Genomic DNA, 20897 nt, shown 5'->3' with positions numbered 1-20897 from the left:
ATCACTTGATTTAGTATTAATAAATACATTTGAAAAGGAAAAAGTTTTTGATCCTTTGTATTTTCTTTTAGGAACAGTCCAGGTTGGTGTATCTATAGGAAGAGGCAGTAAGTTAGTCTCATACACACACACACACACACACACACACACAAAGACTAAGGTTTGCGTGTATGGTTGTAAGAAGTGTTTTTAATTGCCCGAAGCATCACTTCTGCTGTGCTTAGAAGAGATGCCTTCCATCATCCTTGAACAAGTGGCAGGGTAGTTCAGTCATACAATAGATCACCATATAAATATGGCAACAAAAAAGTCAAAACCACTGCTGGTTAATGCAATACACTTAAAAATAGAAAACCATAGAATCACAAACTTTCTTTAACCAACCATTTTCCAGGAACACAGCTTTTCCCGATCCCTCCTCACCATTTATAAAACAAAACCTACCACACAACCGGCAAGGTGCAAGACCAAAGAGTGTTTCCTGGGCTTCAAAATGTCAAGCGACTGAGTCGTGAGGGTGCACAGGGCTTTAGGGCTAGTGGACATTCCAAACCATCACTGATGGGGAACAACCCTGCTAGAAGGTATCATGCTGCACAGGAAATTTAGCAGTACCACAGTTAGCTTCACTCCTGCCAGTGCCTTTGTTGGGAAAGCTGACAAATAGTTATCCAAGGCTCTGGGGCAGGGGGGGAACATCAACACACAGCTGCAGAAAAAGCTTAAAAGGGGCAGACTACAGCTGGCAAGGGGCAGGAAAGAGGGCAGGGAGGGATCCTTCATCAGCTTTAACAAAGATCATGTGTTCCAAGTTTCTGAAGGCACATCATAAGCTTAGCAGCGGTTGGGAGCCGTTGTTTCTCACTGGTCCTACTCAGAGGCTGTGGGCAAGAGCAAAGCAGAGGTGAGCTGGAGATGCAGATCAGAATTTAAGGACAATGGTCAAATTTGTGCTCCTCCAAAATTACAGACTCACACAGCTCTCAATATGCCTTTCTTCCCTAGCAAAACAAAATAACCAGGTGGTCTAACAGGTGTTGGGGCTATCAGCTGCTTACCAGAAAGGCATATGGGAATAGGGCAAATGGAAGACAAGTCCTTCCCAATAGACAAGGATAAAAATCAAGGATGCCAGGTTTTGTTCCTGTATGAATTGGTTAAGAAGTCAGTTAAATTTAAAAATAAATACACACATTTTAAAGAGACATTTCAGGCACACTATAAGCTTCTAAGCTGTTACAAGCCATCATTGTCCGATTATCAGGAAACAAAAAAATAATCGCTTCACCAAAATATACTACGAATAAAAAAAAAACACCAACCAACCAAACAAAATAAAACCCCCAACCCCCCCCAGCAGGTTAGCTCATGAAGAACCATTTCTATATCAGATAGATAGCCAGCTCTAGTTGCTCTGGGAAAGGCGCTCAAGCTAGTACGGAAGGTGCCACAAGTGCCATTTACTAATTAGTCTAAAATGCATAATGGAGCCATTCCATTTCAAAACACAACAGTGTTCATATTCGTTCCATGAGGCTCATATTAGCCATTAAAAAGAGTGCTTCATAACCCATCCCCCCCCCCTTTTTTTTTTTCCTTAAACAAAGCCACAAACCAAAGTATTTAGGATTAATCAAGTAATACTTCCTGGGACTCAGAATTTTGAGAAAGAGGAACTGTGAACAATTTGCAATTGAGAGCACATGAAGAAAGAAAGAAAGAAAAAAAAAATAGTCCTTAGTTCTTTTTAAAGTATATGTACATCTGCATTACTTTCAATGCTACCATGAGAAAGGCTTTGTCATGAAAGTTAGTGTTTGTGTATGGAGTGTTACCAGTGAAGACAAAAGAACCACTGATATTTTAAATGGTAACAGCCAATACATATTGCTGCAGGTTTCTAGTTATGTTTCTTTTCCACTAATATTGATTAATAATGCAAACTGCAGCCTGTGCCTTTGTCCACGTGTGTAGTTACAATAAATGGAGCAGTGCTCAGAAGCAAGCAGTCAGGTACCCCTGATTTGGCCACAGCATTTAGTAGTTATATACCTTGCCATATGAACACAGTCATATTGGGTTTCATTAGAGGAGAATAATCTATTAGTGATGGATCTGGAAGAAGTTTGGCATGCATAGGGCATCAAAAGAAACTTTACTGCAGGTGCTATTTATCCTATAGGATCACAGTGCATAAACAGCAACAGAATAGAGCATTTCATCAATGATTTTACTCAAACAGTTCTGTCTGTCCCTGAGTGCTTTCTGACCACTTTGCTTCCGTTGACCTGATCCACTGCCAGTGTTTCCACCTCTGGCTGGGGCTGGGACGGTGCGACATGGTGAATTCGATGCGCCACCCCAATGTGGGCCTTGTGCGGCTTCTCTCGGGCTGGACTGTGCGATTCACCAGATGCACGGTCTGAAGCAATAGGTGGAATAACTAATGGCCGCTCCTTAATAAGATGGACCTCTGCCGTTTCCCTGGCCAATAAAAATGGAGTGGGATCAGGCATGGCATCCACAGGCTCTCTTAAGAGCAGCTTCCGGCTATCCGACCCTATTCTGTAGGCCTCTTCAAACTCTGGGTTGAGCGGTGTCGACAGACTCTTCTTCATTCTGCGTCGTGGAGTCTCAGGCAGTTTATCTTTGGGAGGGGCTGGTTTGTAGTTGGACAATACTGGACTGCCAGAAGGGGTCCCCTCCGAAGTCCCGCTTGAACTCATCAGCTTCTTCTTGGTAGCGTGCAGTTGAGAAGTTAAATAAGCAATGGTACTCGCTCTCTGCTCTAGTTCACTCGACAGCATATTTAGCTTATGGCTTTTCATTTTTAACTCTTCTAAATACTTCTTTTCTCTCTCTTTAATAGTGTTTTCCAGCACCATTATCATTGCATTTTTTTGTTCAAGTTCTTTCAATAATTCATTATTTTCATCCTCTTTGACTTTCAGCTGAGCTTCAAGTTCTTCACACTTCCTTTTAAGCTCTTCACTTCTTGAGCTACCATTTCCTAGAAGAACAGCAAAAGCAGAAGTGTTTCATGTTAATTATAGCCACTAAGTAAAATAGTGCAATGGCAGTTCCTTCCTTCTGACATCCTAAAGCCATAAAGAAAATCCCCAAAGACTAACATCCAGAAATACACTAAATCACTTCATCTTCAGAAGTACCAGGACAGCTCTTACAGGGAAAGATGAAGAGCTAGTGCCACTCACTGTAGTTTAAAAGAAAGCTATTAATACTATGTAAAAACAGAGGTGCTTCACATGCTTAGGGAAACAGGGATTACAGGAACAATGCTTGCTGAACTTTTTGTAAGTCCTCTGGTTGTTAACAGAAGCTTCTCCCCTGCTATGCAAATGCCAGACTGGCCAGGACACGTGATGGAGCAGCTGTCGCAGCTCGCCAGGAAGACATGCAGAGGCCCAGGCCTTGCCCTTCCACAGGCAGTTGAAGCAGTTGACTCCATAGGCAGAGGTGTTAATCTTCACTGGGAATTTGTCACTGTAGAAGTCTCTCTTGGGATGAGGTGTCCGAGCCTGTCTGCCTTTTCTTCACAACAGGAGGCATTACCCCGTACACCAGAAGTTCTTGCACTGGTGAATGCAGGCTGTTTGGCACAGGGATGCTGATCTCTCTCAACACCCCTGCCATCAGGCTGTAGGGCATGCTGGGGTCATTTCTGTCACCTTCTCCTTGGGAAGCTGTTCAGTTGTAACAACCCACTATTCAGCACAGATCTGCAGCCTGAATTTCTCCAGTAATAGTGCTCTGCCTAGGGTGCTTGTTAACTATAAAGTGTTAGACACCCTCTTCTCCAAACTGGGGAGCATACAAGTTTGGCATAGTATCAAAACACTGGCAACACTGACAGATCACCTACTCTGAAAATCCTACGAGGAGAAACACCTAAGCTACACTGCAGTATCAAGAAACAAGTACCGTTCTGGTGAGCACATGCGGAGCTGCTCAGGTTGCTCTGCTGAATTTGCCCACGCTCCCCATCTCATCTGCAATACACCATGTCCCACCCCACGCTATTCCTGATCCAGGAGGCTACTCCCAGGGAGTATTTCATTCCCATCCTTCACCTGTTGATACATAATACATCTGAAATAATTGGCAGTCAACCTTTTTTTTTTTTTTTTTTTTTTTAAGTCTCTGTGGTATAATTACAGTATTAGCTGAACTTTAATAATAGTGTTAATCTGCCTCTAAAACTTGTGTCCTCTGTTCCCATACAGCATACAGGGAAGTGATGGTCTGGTGGTTGAAGTAATGGAGAGGAGTCAGCAGTTCTACACTCTATTCCTGGCTTTTCCAAAGATTTCCTATGTGACCTTGGTTAAAAACTTGACATTTACTTCATAAATACTGATAAATCTGGAAAGCAGAAAACAGCTCTTATACCTTTGGAATTTGTAAATTCAATAATTCAAGTGCAAAGTATTCTCACCTACTTGTAATGGAAAAAGTACAAACATTTTGAAACATGAGAAAGTGTAACATGAACATTAAAAGAAGAATCTCATATACTGTTTTCCTTACCTGTCAAATCTGAACTTTTTACAGTCAGCTCATAGGTTAAATCTGAGAGGGGAAAAAAAAAAAAGTTGTTTATTTTTGTTAGAATAACAACATATACCCTACCCAGTGAGCATATTTACAATGGCATACTTTAATAAAATACAATCAGCTCTTCCCCCCCAGCTTAAGCAAGGGTAGGAGATCCACTGCAGATTATCAAATCTATAAAACAACCAGAACAGCCAGGTGACAGAGTAGAGCAGGGTTTTTTTGTTTTGTTTTTTGAGAAAAATCCTTGCTAATGATGACAAAGTTGTGCTCTGAACTATATTCTGTAAAAGTAACATCAGATCATCCTAAATATACTGTGGTGGAGGGCTCTGTTGTGGAGGTTTGACTGCTGAAATAAGAAGCAGTTACCACATTCTTGTAAGAAGAATTAAGTTCACATATTCAGTCTTCTTCATAGGGCAACTCTGCACGTGCACGATTCATCAAGTTACACTGGGTTATAAACAAGAAATGGTTCTTCAGAGGATTTCGGAGAGAGAGAGAGGGGATTCAGGATTGAGATGGCTCCCAAGCCTGACTTTCTGGTTTGGGATGTGGGGTGATCTAGAGTTTGAGCACTGCATTTCAGAAGACCTCACCTCTGCCTAAACCTGGTGAGTAATACAGACAAGTCCTCAATCTTTCTGTTGTCTTGGTTTTCCCTGTATAGATGTGGAGATAAGGGTACCCTCCCTTTATAAAGCACTTTGATATTTACCAGCAGAGCACTGTCAGCATTGGCACCTCTCCCAAGTTACCTGTGCAGTGCTGCTGCAGGCGCCGAATCTCAGCATGCAGACCTTTTAGTGTGTTGGCATGTTCGCGCTGGAGAAACAGTAGGTTCTTCTGGGCGCTGTGTAACTGGTTCTCCAGGTTTGAAGTTGCCATCCTGACATGCAGGTACTCTGTTAGTAAACAGACATAGTCAATTATTGTGCAGATACAAATATCCTGGTTCTACAGGCTGGATCAACAGGAGTAACTATTCTACTATTAAAGAACTGATACGCAACCAGGCTAATGCCCACATAAGTAAAACATTTTCCTGTTTCATGACTGTCTCAGCTATAAGTGCTTTAAGTTCACAGAAAGCCTGATTACACTCTAGGCCAGAGCAGCACAGGAACTCATTTGTTTGGAGTTAACACATTTAAAGGATTAGTTTCAGACAGGCTTTAGGTCACTAATCCTATTACAAGATAAAAGTGGAGTTCTCGGAAATGGGCTAGTATGTCCCTCCGTCTTGTTGAGGGTTTTCCATTTACCTCTTGGGATACAGGAATGAGTAACTCCCTTAAACAAAAACAAGGAAGAAAGCTCTAAAATGCACCACATCCAAAGAGACTGTAAAACAATCTGCTTTTAATAAACAGTTGAGCCCAACAACGCTGCCAGTGCGAGGATCACCGATGGGGTTGCTACGGGGTGCCTCCGTTGAGATGTATACACTAGAACCCGCATGAAAGAAAGCTCTGACTTGTGCCGCAGCTATTGTTTCCTCAGCTGTGCGGTACTACAGATCCCATAACTGGTGCAGGCCCCGCAGCACTGGAGACCGGCTTCCCACAGAGGTAGAATTTCCAGGCCCCAATGACATACTAGGGAGCAAGACAATGGACAAGCAGAACGTTTCATTTAAAGAGAAAACAAATAGGTTTCTTGTTGCTCAGGTTGGGAGTACAAGGAAAACTGTTACGCCACTTGATTCTCTTTGTGCAGCAGCTCAATAAAAGTAGGGCCTTGACTATTACAGTGCTCAGATTCAAATAAAGATGGAAACTGTTAACTGTACATCGCTGAGAGGAATCTTTAAAGCTCCCTGCACTGCTAGCGTTACTACTGTTCCCAGTAAGGCAGTAATGGTTTTAACTATACCCACAGGCCAAACTACTGAGAAAAAAATCAGTCTAGTAGAGTTGGAGATACAGACTCGGAGGTAAACCATTCCCTGATAGAGGGGGTAAAGGTAGATCCTCAGACCGGGCACAGGCTGATACTCTTTATGGGGAAGCACACACTGTGTCCTGGGGCTCTTTTCTGCAAAATTTGAAGGAGTACCTGGAGGCTGGAGTGGCAGGATTCACGCTCCATGGCTACGAAACCCAGAAGTTACCAGGCGTCTGTGCATAGTAATATCTAATCGCTACGTCTGTCGTGACCCTCTGCTTTGGTTTATTGCACTGCTTGCTAGTGAACTTTTTCAGCTCTAAAATAAGTATGCTGACAAGAAAAAACAAAGATGACAGTATGCAACCCTTCTGCAGCCTCAAAGCACTAAATCGCTCAGGCTACACTTTCAGCAGTTCTTGAATTTCACTGTATTACCATTACCCCTCTCTCCATACACAACAAAGCAAGCTGCAATATGAGTAACGCTACTTAAGTCAGGATGCATGGAGCTGCTCCACCCACAGCTGTTTTATAGCTGCTGCTGGATTTACGTGAAAAGACCTTTTCAGAAACACATGTCCTCAATACCTCTGCACTGCGAATCTTTGGAATTCTCTAGCAAGAGAACTAGCAAGCTTGGGAAGCCTTCTCAAAGCTCTGGAAAGCCAGCCTTTTCCTCTTCTTCTTTGGACAGCTCATGAACACAAAGACAGCACACAAAAATAGGTGTGCAGAAGAAAAAAAAGTCTAGAGAGACAGGTTGATGGGGACACCAAAGTGACAAGCAGTAGCACATACTGGATGGGAATCTCACAGGCCACGGCTGGGAGAAAAACCATCTCCTCTGGGAACGTTGCACAGGACAGGGCCTCCTGTCCTACTCCGGGGAGTCACAAGGAAAGGATTGCCAAGTGCCTCTGTGCCTAAGGAGGCTGCAGACTGATAAAATGGTGACCATGTTGGGTTAAACAGTTCTGGAAAAGCAATTATAGTATTTAGGCTACTAAGTTAAGTAACAAGAAGGGAATCTCAGTTGCCTGGACAGCTGTCTGCGATGGCATTACAGCTACAGCCTGTAATGACAGGATCACGCACTGTGCAGGAGCTAGGCCTTAATTCTCTCCCTTGACTGTCTCACCGGCAACCTTAACTGGTTGATCTTGCCATTTAGAGTGTTCTTCATTGGTCTCGTTTTGGTATGTAGTTTTATGGCAAAAGTTTGATTCTACAAATTTAAAATTGGTAGGACGTCCACTCAATGAAAGCAACACACTTAGACCGTTCATAAAGATAATACATCCCTGCTTTTTAGTTTTTTTTACTCCCCAAAGGAGCAGAGACTCTTAGTGCTTCTATACCTTGATAAAACATTTGAAAATAAAAAAACCTAATAAACAGCCTTCCTCATTTCACTTGTGACCTTAACAGACATCATTTCCAACTGATTTATCCCTACAGAAGCATGCATTTGATTGTCAAAATAAAGTGAATGTTAAAAGACTTCTGAGGAGTCCATTTCCATGCAAGGAGAAAAACAGAGCTTTTAGTTAACTTATAAGCAAGGTCAAAGATTTGATTCAGTGCTTAAAAAGAATTTGAGGTCAACAGTGGCAACTTGGGCTTTGAGTGGAATGGGGCATTAGCAAGCAACTAGATCACCATTATCCACAAACAAGCAAAAATTATGGACCAAAGGTACTCTAAAAAGAGGTTTCTGGGTTGGCTAAACAAGAAATAAGCTAAAGTGTGCATGCAGGCTCTTGTGTAACTATAACTTCTGAATAACGGTTCATCTGAGCCATAACTGCTTTTCCACACAAAGGCAAAAGATTCACTCAAGAAACTTTCCATAACTACCACAACTGTACTCTCTCGCGGCCCACAGCATCACATGATTATTTTAAGATTGACTGCTCAGGTCATAGCAGTTACTGTAGGGCACCATTAATTTTAAGGCTTATTGATATTTTTGCTGCGTTACATTTTCAAAGTGACATAGTCTTGCTTGCAAAGCTGACTTCAGACAGACAGAAGCTTTACTGAATCATCCAATTTCTTAAGTGCTCATTATACTCTTATCGACTGAATAGGACAGCAGAATAAAACCTGCAGAGTCCATTCCCTCAGCATAGCAGGAGCTTAGACTGCATGGAACACCAACGCTCAGAACAGATTTTTATTAATAATGAGAAATACATTTTATTAAAAGAAACTTCTCTAAGCACTGACAGTGCTATGTGAAAGAAGAGCATGCATATAATATTCTGAAACCTTTATTATCACAGTGGTTACTAATAGTAGCTTTATGCCTGCAACTATAATCTGAACAGAGAAGACAATCACCAGCAACAAACAGAACAATAAGAAATGTTTGTATCTCAAGCCTTGTTAAAAAAAAATAAATGCATTTTTAAAACTAGTTCTGTATGTTAGAAAAAATAAAATGAGGCTGTAACTATTACTGCCCTCCAGTTATTTTTCACTTTGCTCCCTTGCATCTCAAAGATCACACTGGGATTACCTAGACTGAAGAAAAATAAATCAGAGCCAGACTAGTCATATAGGCTTAGGAAGAAAACAAAGATTACCAGCACCAGAACATCATCTGCCCTGCAGCACTGGTAAGTTAATCAGTGAAAGCAATTAAATTGATACACTACAGGTTTTAGATGCAGCCCCCTTGGGGTAAGTATTTTTTACTCTCCTCTGAGGACAAGGGATCAGAGGGCTAGCTTTCCCACAAACCCTCTGCAAGCTTCCTGTACTCCGCTTCCTTACTGCAATGTGTCACATAGGCAGCCTTGTTGCTTGGCTGTCCTCTAGCCTTTCCTTCAAGGGAAGCGGAAGGCCATCATGAAAAAGCCAGTTTTTACAGAATTTATGGGCAGCACCTTCAATTCAAACCCCATTCCACCCTGCCCGTTGCATATTCTTACGCAGCACAAACGACACTGTGCGATCTGTGCACGTGGTCTGGAGAACAGGCAAAACTATCCACCATAAAGGGGAATGCGCGTCTCGCAGAGACAGTCACTACACAAAGATGCTTCACTATGAAATCTGCTTAAAACATGCAACTTAGGATTAATAAGACTATATTCCAAGCCACTATTCACTTTGCAGCTATCATTACACTGAACCAGAAAACACAGAAATATACCTAATAATATTAAAGTTTGAGATCTGGATGAAATGGAGTCCAACTCAATATGCATCATCTGTCAACTCAGGCTATTATTGCAATATTAAAAATTTTTTTGAGTGTTTTTGCAGTCTAACTTATGAGGAAGTTTCTATAGCACAGAGAGGGAAGAAAAAAAAATATTCACATCTGCAGTCTGAATAGCCTCTCAGATACCAATGGATCACATGGTGTTTCACCCAGCCCAAAGTTCTGGAATATTTTTCCCCAGAGAGACTTTCAGCTAGTGCCTAACTAGAAAGCTGGCCAAACAACTACCAAAGCAGAAGCCAGCTAAAAAGAAAATATTAATTTTCCTAGAATAACATCAAATTGTTTTATGCCCCGAGAGGTAATACAACGGAATTGGACACAAGAAGATTAAAAAAAATGGGTAAGATCTACAGTAAATCAGGCCAACAACCTAGCCCTCTCTAACCAATTAACTTAATCTGCTGCTGGGCAAGTTCTTTCTAAACAGACTATTTCTGAAGATCAGAAACAGTCAGGAGGAGGGAGAAAAACCTCCAAGTATAACATCCCAGAGCAGTGCTCCTGAAAGCAGAAGACTCCCGGAGCTGGACACCACCGGCACTCCCACCTGGAAACATTATATTACCTGTCCTAACAGGTATGCGTGTGCTATTTAAAGAAGCCATTACCGTTGTTCAGGATGCCTTTACTACACCACACTATTTATACTGCTTGCACAGCTTGTTCCTAATTCTTCAGCTACGGCAGTGGGTTTTATTCTTGCCTTGCTGGTGGCGGTGTGTAATTTTGGAATCGTTTACTATACTAAAAATTTTGCTGAACAGAACAATTGCTTTCACTGAGGAGTTACTCAACAATCAATATGAAGGACTCGAGAGTTTCCTACAGAGAACACTGGCGCTACCCTATAAAGACTACTTTGGCTATTATTCTGCTTCCGAGTCGGACCTGAGAAATACCTACAAACACCTGGATAAAGATTACCTTAAAGAACTCTGAGACTATGCGTACTTTGTAAAGGGACAGAAGCATGGACAGAAGCACACTTACTCACTGATGAAAATACAGTTAGAAAGCAGGCATGATCCCCCCCAAGCAAGCACAAGAGAACTTATTCCAGAGAACGTTACAAAATCTCGGGAACGTGCTCACTCTCATAACCGGCACTGAGCCTGCACGGTTCCCTCCGGAATGCTTGCGTTCACAATGCGTCTGCATGACAGGGCAAGAGGGGACATTACTTAGCTTCAGCAGATGCTTAATGCTCACTCTTTGCCAAATTTTTAATGATTTTTTTTTTGAGTGGCAGCCTGAAAATATGCTGATTTATGACTAGGATGTCATTTGAATACAGTCAATTTTCTAATACAGTTAGCTCTGAATAATTTGGATTATTAACATGCTGCAGGCTGGCATGCTGAAGGCGTTTTTCTGTTTTTCCCCTCTTACAGCCAGGTTGTACATTTCATGACATTGGTAACATTTTACATCTAATCAATCTCCTTGTTTATATACGTCTTTTAAAGATCAAAGGATTGAGAAACTACGCAAATATATAAACTATTTTTAAAGCCACAAACACTGACAATGGTCACAAAGATAAGCCATCTATTTAAATTTTAAAAAGCTATTATAAACTAACAACATTCCTTTAATTCTGCATTTTCAAGTATACCAATAAAATCTACTATCATTGCATTATTAATTAAAAAAAGAAGTTTCAAATTTGTTAGCAATTCAAAAGATATGATGGAAGTGAGACCTACTGACCCACGTGGTCTCGTCCAGGAAGTTTTTAAAATGGGAATAGACATCACAAGATTTAATAAGAAACAAATATAATCAAATAGAGATATTCCTTTCTTTTAATATAAGTCAATGAACATTTTCTCACTAATGCACCAACTATAAAAGGCAGTAAAAAGAGCACTTTCATATACAGATGCTTTAACTTAGTTCCAAGGGAGTTTTTGGTCACAGTGGGATTTACATCTGCTCCATGCTCCTTGGCAATTCTTAACTCCCTGTTTCTTGATGCGTAGCATACATAACCACAAATCGGATCCAACAACTGCTCTTAAGGGCATGAGAAAGATGGTCTTGAGAGGGGTCAGTTCTACAATCGATTCTCAGGTATGTCTCCCACTGGCGTTTCAAAGAGGAAATCCTATAAAGCAGCTTCAGGATTGTGCTAAGGTTATTTTATTTCCTGCTTTCCCAAAGAAGGGGGAATATGCCAACAATACAGTCAAGAATAAGGTTATGTTGAAAAAAAGCACAGGAAAAAAAGGCAAAATTGCAGAAATCAACTGAACCCTTAACAGCCCAGATGAACAGTCTTCACTCGCTCACCATGGGAATCAGTAGGACAGCTCTCAAGGCAACCAAACTCTCTGGCTGGATTTCATCGGATAAATTAAGCCAATGCTGGGAAGAAAACTATAACTGCATACACCACAGAACAGTTATGTCACTATGTTGTTTTTTTTCTCCCTTGTCTCCAAAGCAAGCTTTTTTCATGCTTGCTAGGTTCTCATCCAAAAGGCATGGTGAAATGCAGAGCTAAGCAAACTCCAACTAGGAATGTGTATGTCCTTTCATTTGATAAGGATAATAAAAATTAAGGGGTGCAGTAACAAGTCAATGTTCACCACTGCAATGGTAACACATCTCCTGTTTTACAACAGAACTAGCACTAAGCACTAACAGTTTCCAAGCTGACACAGTTGTGCAAACTTTATTTGGAAAATATACTGCATCCCATCCATAAATATGCAATATTTCTCATTTCTCAAGATCACAAAATATTTCTAGATACAGCTAAAAGTGTAGATCTGGAGACAGCTTGAAGATGAAACCTCACGGCTCCAAACAATGGATTTTCAATTTCTCTTGAATATAGTCCAGGGAGGAACAAATGGAATGATTTAAAGAGCATTCCCTCAGAGCATTAAGTGTAACACTTAAAGCTTTGCTGCACCTACCTAAGTCCTCCCTTTCGGTAAAGGGGAGAAGATAATTTAACATTCTTGGAGCCCACCTTAGAAAGGAACCATTCTGTCTCTTCTCTTACAAGTGCATGTCAATGATACTACACAACAGACTGCAGTACAACAAGCCCAAACAGACATACTCAGCAGCTCTTAGAGGGCAAATGCCATCTTTTTGCAGGATACTGGGGGTAGCTAGTTTGGGTCCACTTACTAATTTTTCCTTAAAAGGGGAACAAAACAAAAAAACAAAAACAAAAAACATATAAATTGAAAATTAAAAAATGAAACAAGAATTTCCAAAATGCAAATACATCATGTGCTCACAGTAAACAGTTGTTGACCTTTTTGACAGCCAAATCTTGCCGTGCAGGTGATGTGCAGGCTCCAGGCCTTTTCTGATCTTAAGTATTTGGATGCAGCTCAAAATACTTCTAAGCGATGAGCATCATTTTCTGGCTGTGTATTAGGCGCCTGTGCACAAAACTGAAGTATCTCTATATCCCATTACAAGATAAGAAGAGGGAGATGCTAATCTATGATTTAAGATACAACCTAAAAAGAACTGCTCGAATGAAGTCTAACCAACCATGGTTATTTAACATTTTCATTCTTGTTTGGCAGAGGACCATTAAACAAACAGAATAATCTTCTTTTAAATGGAGAAGGTGACTGCTGTCACCTGAGAAGTTACTTTAGCTCTGCCAACACATATTCAAAGCTTCCACTGAAACATGCCTAGAGAGGCAACTGTCTTCCTCTCAACCAGTATCTAGCCATCCCCCCCCCCCCAATAGGACAAAAGCTGCTTTTTGTATGCTGTACAAAATATGATTTCAAGAATTAATTAAGGACACAGGAATCCTCTTGGAAGAACCTTCTAAGTTTTAGTCAGTCCCAGTTTTAAAGACTGTCACTGAACTGACCCAACACTTCTAAATAATGCAGCTCTAATGGTAAAAACGCCAGACTGACAGACACTTAGAGGTCCTTTTGCTTAGATCAGCTCTTCCATCCCCAAAGACTTATGCCATACCAAAAGTGTTTGTTCAGCTTATTCCTAAGGACCTAATAAAAGAAACTCTACAGTCTCCACAGCCAGCCTCAGGGCTTTGCTATCCTTCTGCTTAGGCATTTGCTTAAAGCCTCCCCTCTAACCTGATACCATTACTCCCTCTACTAACCACTGCAGAGCCAGCAATGACAACACAACAGTATAACGGCAGCCCATTACACAGTTTCAGATTTATGGTCCCCCTCATTTATCTGTTCATTAGACTAAACCACTTTACCTAGTTCAATATTTCTTTTACTTGTGCTTTTCACACGATACGCTAGGCCTACACAACTACCTTCTGAATGTCCTTCCCCTTCTCCAGAGTTCTCTTAGCAGTATTAAAGTACATCTTACAGCAACAATTCTGTCCCCCTCTTCCTCCGCTATCTATGTTAAAGTATAAAAAGATTTATACATGTAACTATTGTCCCAATAAACTGCTTTCACATTCTTTTAGGCTGTGTCTTTAACCCAAGCAAAATTAGCTCTTCTTTCCTGGAGACTACTGATAGGAAAGAGGAAACGTGTCATTCTCCTCCCCGAGGACGGATACAATTTTGTTTTCTCATGTCCTTTTCCAACACTTTTTCATACTATTTTACTGGGTGTTTCTCTACCCTACTTCCCCTTCATCTTCTGATCAGATATTTCAGCTAACCTCTGAATGTCCCTGAGGAAGTACAGGTTTTAGTATTACTGCAAAAGTGTTTTTTTGTTACTATGACAGTGACTAGTATAGGAGCAGGAAGAACAATTACGGGGGCACGTTCCTGGCAGCAGTGATTTAATACCTCCAGATGCTTTAAACAAACAAGCTGGTACTTTGGGCAGAAATCACTGACATCTTGCAAGTACGACTATCGACCTTAAGTCATAAGGATTGACAGGAATAATTCAGATTGAGTTTTCTCTGCCCTTGAAACCATACAAGCCCAGAGCTGTCACAATGAAAGCAGACTAAAAGTAACCTGAGCTTCTATTAGATCAGAGAAATACCAGAGGCATGTCAGAAATGTTTATGATCACTAGCATGACAGAGACTGTTAGAGAATCAAATCAAAAGCAAGTGGTTCTCCAGTGTCATTTCATAGCCATATAATTATTGTGACCATACCAAGGTATACCGATGATATGGCTCTATAGCTGTCAGGGAGAAAACGCTTGCTCTGGCTGATAGCACTGAAAATGACTTAATTTTGGCATAATCCACTTCAAGGAGAAGAGGATGCTGTCATTTAAATAACACTGATTACTTCAGAAAAACCCACTCTTAACAATGAGGTTCACGTAATTTTTTTTTAACGTTTATTACAACAACCCTCCAGCCCCCTATGAGTAAGGCTATACTGTATTTTAGTGGAATGTGTAGGTTCTCTTCCGCTTTCTAGTAGAAAAGCCACTCACCAGGAGCTTCTATTCCACTCCTTCATTTTGAGGATGAAATAGTTTGTTATTTTAACATAGCTTCCATCAAAGTTTTAAAGAAGACACAGAACAAAAGGAATATTACCTTGTACCCTAATCACAATCAGTCAGTTATAATATTGCAGACTTATGCTATTCTTTCTATTAGAGACAATTTCTATTGTCAGAAGGGGAAGAAAAAGGAAAAATCAATACTCGGTTCCACCACTGGACTAACAGAATCAGTGTTACACATTAGGATGAGCCTGATCCTATTTCTTTACAAGTCATTAAGAAAGTTCTCCAGCTTCAGTTAAAGCTGAATCAGGAATTAAGCCTTTAAGCCATTAAGGTGGCAGTGAAAGTTTTTTCTACAAGGATATAGTAAGTATTACTTCAAGTTTATACTTAGAAATGATACAGTATTACGGAAAAGTCAATATTTTTTCAGATATCAATTATTCCCTCATGACCACCACTTCATGTTAGCTTTAAGTGTAGACCGTTTGATCAGTAATGCATGAATCACACGAGGAATTCATACAAATAGTATTTGTGTCATTTAAAAAAATTTCCAATTCTGAATACTTAATGAAACAAACCAAAAAATTACTATGACTGTTTTAACATAAGAGACTCGGTTGGACATTGTTTGCATAACAGGAGAAGAACCTGCTGCCACACAGACATGCATCGATTTAGCTACCCAGCCTAGCCGGGAGCTTGTCGCACCCCTCCCGTTTGCATACAATGAGCAAGAGTTTACCGTCAGGTTTGTCAAATGCTTCAGAAATCACCTTCTTTTACTGGTCTAGTGATCATACAGTGAACCAGGTCAAGAAACCGGTCCAGTTGAAAACTAACCCATTTTTTCCACTGGTTATTTTTCAGGTGATAGGTTTACTGGGCAGCAGCACAAATGCTTTTGTGGCTGAAGGGGGAGTTGGAAAATCAGTAACCAGGGTGGTGGGGGCGGGAAAGGCACAACTGCTTCCATGGCAGCAGCACCAGTTCCGGGCATCCAGCCGAGCTCTAGCTCCTGCTGCAAGAACTGCACTGAAAACATGATTTTCAGTGCAGATCTGGAATATTTGTGAAACATGTCAAAAGGAACAGGCTGGAGCCTTACAGCAGGCTAAACAAGTTTGTCCTTCTAGGAAAAATGCATTTACAAACAACAGATATTTGAACAGCAGCTCTACTGAATAACACAACTATTTTTCAGGCCAGTTTAACATGCTGAGGAGTATGCGTGTTCCTTAAAATTTTCTGTGATACTGTTTCATAAACCACCTATTATTATTTCATCACAGTGACTACAGTCAAACACACGAAAATTTCTGCCTCTGCTTTGCTCAAAGTAAAGGTTTTGAGAGCTCCTGCTGAAGGAGATATAGCGGTAGTGATTACCTATGTGCAAGTCTTTCTTTAAGCAAGATTTGTTTGTTTGTTTGTTTTTTTAAGAAGCTGGTAAGACATAGAATTTCAAACCCAGGTACTCTATACTCCTAGCTTATATGACCTAGATATCTAGAAGATAGTAAAACTAAACAATTTGAATCAAGTTTTCAGGAGGAAAGCAAGCAAGCAGGCCCTCTTTTATTACACAAAAAAATTGCCACTTGTGACATTATTAAAGTGATTTTTTTCAGAGAGGGGCACTTCTTAAACACAAGGCCTCTACTCCACAGAGGTGGAATATATGGCACCATCTGCCCCCTCTGTCCAGGCACTGACTTGGATCACAGGGATCTACTGTTCTCTACTGTATTTCCAGCCTTTCTAGAGGCACGCATCAATCTGTTTGGATGGAAGCCATAAGATTTTTAGTTTTTTGTCAAGTGATGTTTTTAATAACCAATCTTAAATCTTGGCTCCCAGCCCAGTAATTAAGACTGACAAGCAGCAAGATATTTTAGTGTTTTAAGTACAACCCAAAAGGTCTTCTTAAACTTGAAATGTAGTAAACGGGCTCCTCAACAACAGGAAAGGTTTTCAGCAATATTTTGTTATGTCTCTACCTTTTAGTAGCAAATAAATGTATTGGTACTGTTTATAGTATGGTGCTCATTAACATTACCAGAAGTAATGAGCTGGTTGAGAACAGTAAAATGTCCTTAGATAAAATTATTCACTGATCACATGAAGATACTGATCAACACGGCTGGAAAGCCTCTTACAGAGGAAAGATCATTTTGATATCACTTAAAAATGAACACATCAGAGCCTGCGATCAGCCCATGTGTTCACTGAAGATACAACAGCCAGGTATATAAAGACTGCCAGGTCACATCAAGCAAGCGCAGGAATCAGGTGAGATACAGCAAATAACTGTCTGCGTGCTAGCATTTCAACTAAGCTACGCTAAATTCACTATTTATCATCATTTGCTTCTTCAGATATTGTATTAGATGAAAGCACAAGAAAGGAGGAGACTGTTTTGACGTGCTGCAGATGCAAAGGAAACCGGAGCTGCAATGATGAGATCTCTGCCGAACAAAGGGCGACCTCCCCGCTTCAACTCCACCCAGGCTCTCGGCAGCATCCGTCAGTACCATTGCTTCCAGGAACGCGACAGGCACTGCCAGAGACCGGTTCTGACAGTATGGATTATGGTTATGCAATATTAGCTTATCGCAATATATTCCTATCAATAGCAGAAGTGTGGAAACTGCCATAAGGCAAACAAGTTTATGTCTGTGCTTTTCTACGTTTCACAGCAACTCTAAGCATACCCAACATTTTATTGTGTACTGCAGTAAAGCGACGTGAAAAAGGTTGCATACCCATAGGTATCTTTTTTTGACACCAGAATCGTTCTAGAGTCCTTTCTTCATCCGTGACTTTGATTTTTAAGCCTTCTTAGTTTCAGCAGTAGGAAACAAGGAAAAGCTATGGACTTGTCTAGTCAGAACACACCTATTTCCCCTAAAGCATCAACAGTAAGACATCTGATTTGGTGATTTTTCAGTAAGTCACTGCTCTTCAAAAAACAATGCTGTTACTGACAAACATATATACAGAGATAAACAAATATATATAAAGAAACTGTCACCTGTTTCTTGTCAGAAAAAAACACCTAGGTACTGTAAACAGCTTCAGAAATATGAAGGTGGCAGTTCTCTGTGCAGCAAACTGAACTATGAACAGTTTGCTACTTAAAAAAAAAATTATTATGAAAAAATGGTGAAACGGGAATAGACTTGAGCAAAAATATAAATTACATCATATTAGTCTGCTTACACAAGTAAGCATTGTAATACATTGTAAATCTTGAGGCTATAAAAGAAATCCTTCCATATTTTGCTATTGTAAAACACACTTTTCTATGGCTTAAACTATTGAGGGAAATGTAGAAATGAGAGCCTAACGTACTATCAAAAGCAAACTTGAAAACTAGTTTATTACAACTATATTCCCTCTGCTATACTGTATAAAATATTCCAGAAATATTTTACTTTACAGCCTACATTTTGGAATAAGAGCATGGGGGACTTTTTCTTCTGCCTATTACTGTTAAAGGATTGACTAACATGATAAAAGAGAATGAACTGCCCTTAGTACCTAGAACCTCTTGAATTAGGACACACAGAAGAGTTTGATTTCTGTAACTCTAATGATAAGACATATTTTATATATATATATACACACACACATATATCATTTGAAAGTAAAGGAAACAAAGAAATGAAGTAAGATTACTACTTTAGGGTTTGCAACAATTGCTGGACTCAAAACTAAATACAGTGTTTGGGTTGGTCGTGAGAGCTTTCTCTTTCCCAAGAGGCTGGGGGAAGAATTGTAAGCAGAAACACGGTAATCAGATGAAAACAATCAGTTATGCATCAGTTTAGCCAATATGCTTATTTTCTACTTAAGCAGCTAATACTTTGTTATGATCTCCCCATCGCTGTTGTTTCAATAAAAATGACTGATGGAATCTCAGCATAACCAAAGCCTTGAAAACAAAATCTAAGAAAACAAATAATCAGCATTATTACAAGCATTTCATTAGCCATTTATAAAGCACTTGCTTTAAATGGTCAAATCAGAAAGCAACAGACCATTACAGTGCATAAGTGTCTATATTCTGTCTAGCCTCTCTCAGAGGCTCAGTCATAATACAGCTCTATAAAATTACATTCATTGTCAAGGAAGTTATATGGAAAAAGGCACTGTATTAATGGCCATACACACTGGATTTTTTTTTTCTTATTAAGGAGCATAGTTTCTATTGCAGAAGCATCAAAAAGAAAAAAAGGAAGAAAAGCAAGAAGCGTAGGCACCTCACCATCTAGGCAAAGCCAACAAGTACCCTGGATGTTTCTTATGCACCTGCAATGCAGATCAAAATGGACAATTCCACCCTCAGGGCTGCCTCAGCTTCTGTGCTTCTATTTACCTTCACAGTCTCTGCTTTACACAGTTTAATATGGCAAACTCAAACGCATACCGCTGTTGTCCACGGTGGCAAGGGCCCCTCCTTCCTCCCTTCTGTCCCACCCCAGATCCTGTGCAGGGAAAGAGAGCATCTGTGTGGCTACAAGACGCTCCATTTCGGAAGACAAGCCGTGCACTCCTTGCTGCCATGTCCACAGCTGACAGGCACCCTCCTTGGATGGAAAAACCTCAACCGAAGATTACTCCCTGCCCAGCCCAACATGTATGCAGTGCATCCATCCTCCCTCCCTTTTCCTGCCCCGCAGCTTCGGTGTTACCAAAGAAGATGATGTTGTCACTTTCTGAAGTGAAAACACACCAAAGAAGAAGAGAAGGTGGAGGATGAGGGAGGATGCGACATGAAACCTGCCCAAAGGGGGAAGGGACTCAGCAGCTCCACTGAAGCACATCTGAATTTTCCAGACGCTGACTCTGGGGAAGGAGGGGGCCCGTCTCTCCTCAGCTGTGATACCTTCGCAACCAGAAATCAAAGCAGTGCCCTTGCCCCGAGCCAGGGCCGCGCGCTTTAGCGAACGAAGGGGCAAAACGACCTGCAGGATAACCAACCCCCTTTCCTCCCCTGCTGCCCCAGTGACCCGAAAAAGAGCCTTTTACGCTTGCTCTTGAGAGAGCAAAGCGGGCGCTGTGGTCCACACCCGCGGACAGAGAGCGCGCCCAGCCTGGCTCCTCACTGCCTCACCCCAGGCTCCGCAGCCGGGCTGCCCTCGCCCCACGACCGGAGCAGGAAAATTATTATTATTATTATTATTATTTTTGCCGGGAGGCATCGCTTCGGCACTGGCGCGGCCGCCAGGCCCCGGATCGCGCCCCCGGCAGCCGGGGAGGGCGGCGGGGCGGCCGGACACCTCGCCCCGTCCCCTCGCCGCCCTCCCCGCGGCGGCCGGGCGGCTCGCGGCCCCTTCCCTCGCCTCCCGGCGCGGCGGCCCGGGCCGGGGGTGCCGCCACCCCGCTCCCCCGGCGCGGCGGGACGAGGCCGTTACCCGCCTCCACAGAGGGGGGGGGGGGCCGACACCCGGCCCCTCGCGCTCCCCCTCCGGCCTCTCACCTGTCTCGCCCCTCCGCGGCGGTGCCGAGGCGGCTCCCTCCCGCCGCGGGCCCCTCCTTGGCGGCGGCCGGGTCAGCCGCTACCGCCGCCGCTCATCGCCCCGCGGCACCAGCCCGAGCGGGGCCGGCACTTACCGGCCGCGGGAGGCGGGAGCCGGGAGCGGGGGGGGGCCGGGGGCGGCGGCGCAGGCGCAGGTGCGGCTGCGGCAGCCCGGCCCGTCGCTATGGCAACGGGGGTCAGCGGCTGCGGCTCTGTCCCCGCCTCCGGGGGGGGGCGCGTGCGCCTTCCCCGCGCGCT

General features: G+C 42.1%; 1 protein-coding gene across 1 annotated transcript; it reads right to left on the bottom strand.

Moving 5' to 3' along the window:
• Positions 1–182: 182 nt before the first annotated feature.
• Positions 183–20673, bottom strand: CCDC92 (coiled-coil domain containing 92). The gene is made up of 4 exons (XM_067306925.1): positions 20601–20673; positions 5337–5483; positions 4549–4590; positions 183–3010 (listed from the first exon to the last, which is right to left on the bottom strand). Exons 2-4 carry the CDS (start codon positions 5464–5466, stop codon positions 2235–2237), a joined length of 948 nt encoding a protein of 315 aa, XP_067163026.1. The 5' UTR covers positions 5467–5483; positions 20601–20673; the 3' UTR covers positions 183–2234.
• Between the last annotated feature and the right edge of the window lie 224 nt (positions 20674–20897).

Source organism: Apteryx mantelli, chromosome 17 (genome assembly GCF_036417845.1).
Source record: "Apteryx mantelli isolate bAptMan1 chromosome 17, bAptMan1.hap1, whole genome shotgun sequence".
NCBI lineage: Eukaryota > Metazoa > Chordata > Aves > Apterygiformes > Apterygidae > Apteryx > Apteryx mantelli.
Note: the sequence above shows the minus strand (reverse complement) of the source record. Positions and strands in the feature narration are given on the sequence as shown.

Bases quoted from the DNA above. Each gene is read 5' to 3' on its own strand.
- CCDC92 (XM_067306925.1), bottom strand. From the start codon at position 5,466: ATGGCAACTTCAAACCTGGAGAACCAGTTACACAGCGCCCAGAAGAAC. The intron at 4,591-5,336 runs GTAACTTGGGAG...TTCCCCTCTCAG, and splicing joins CCTGCAGCAGCACTGCACAG to ATTTAACCTATGAGCTGACT. The intron at 3,011-4,548 runs GTAAGGAAAACA...CTGTTCTTCTAG, and splicing joins AAAAAGTTCAGATTTGACAG to GAAATGGTAGCTCAAGAAGT.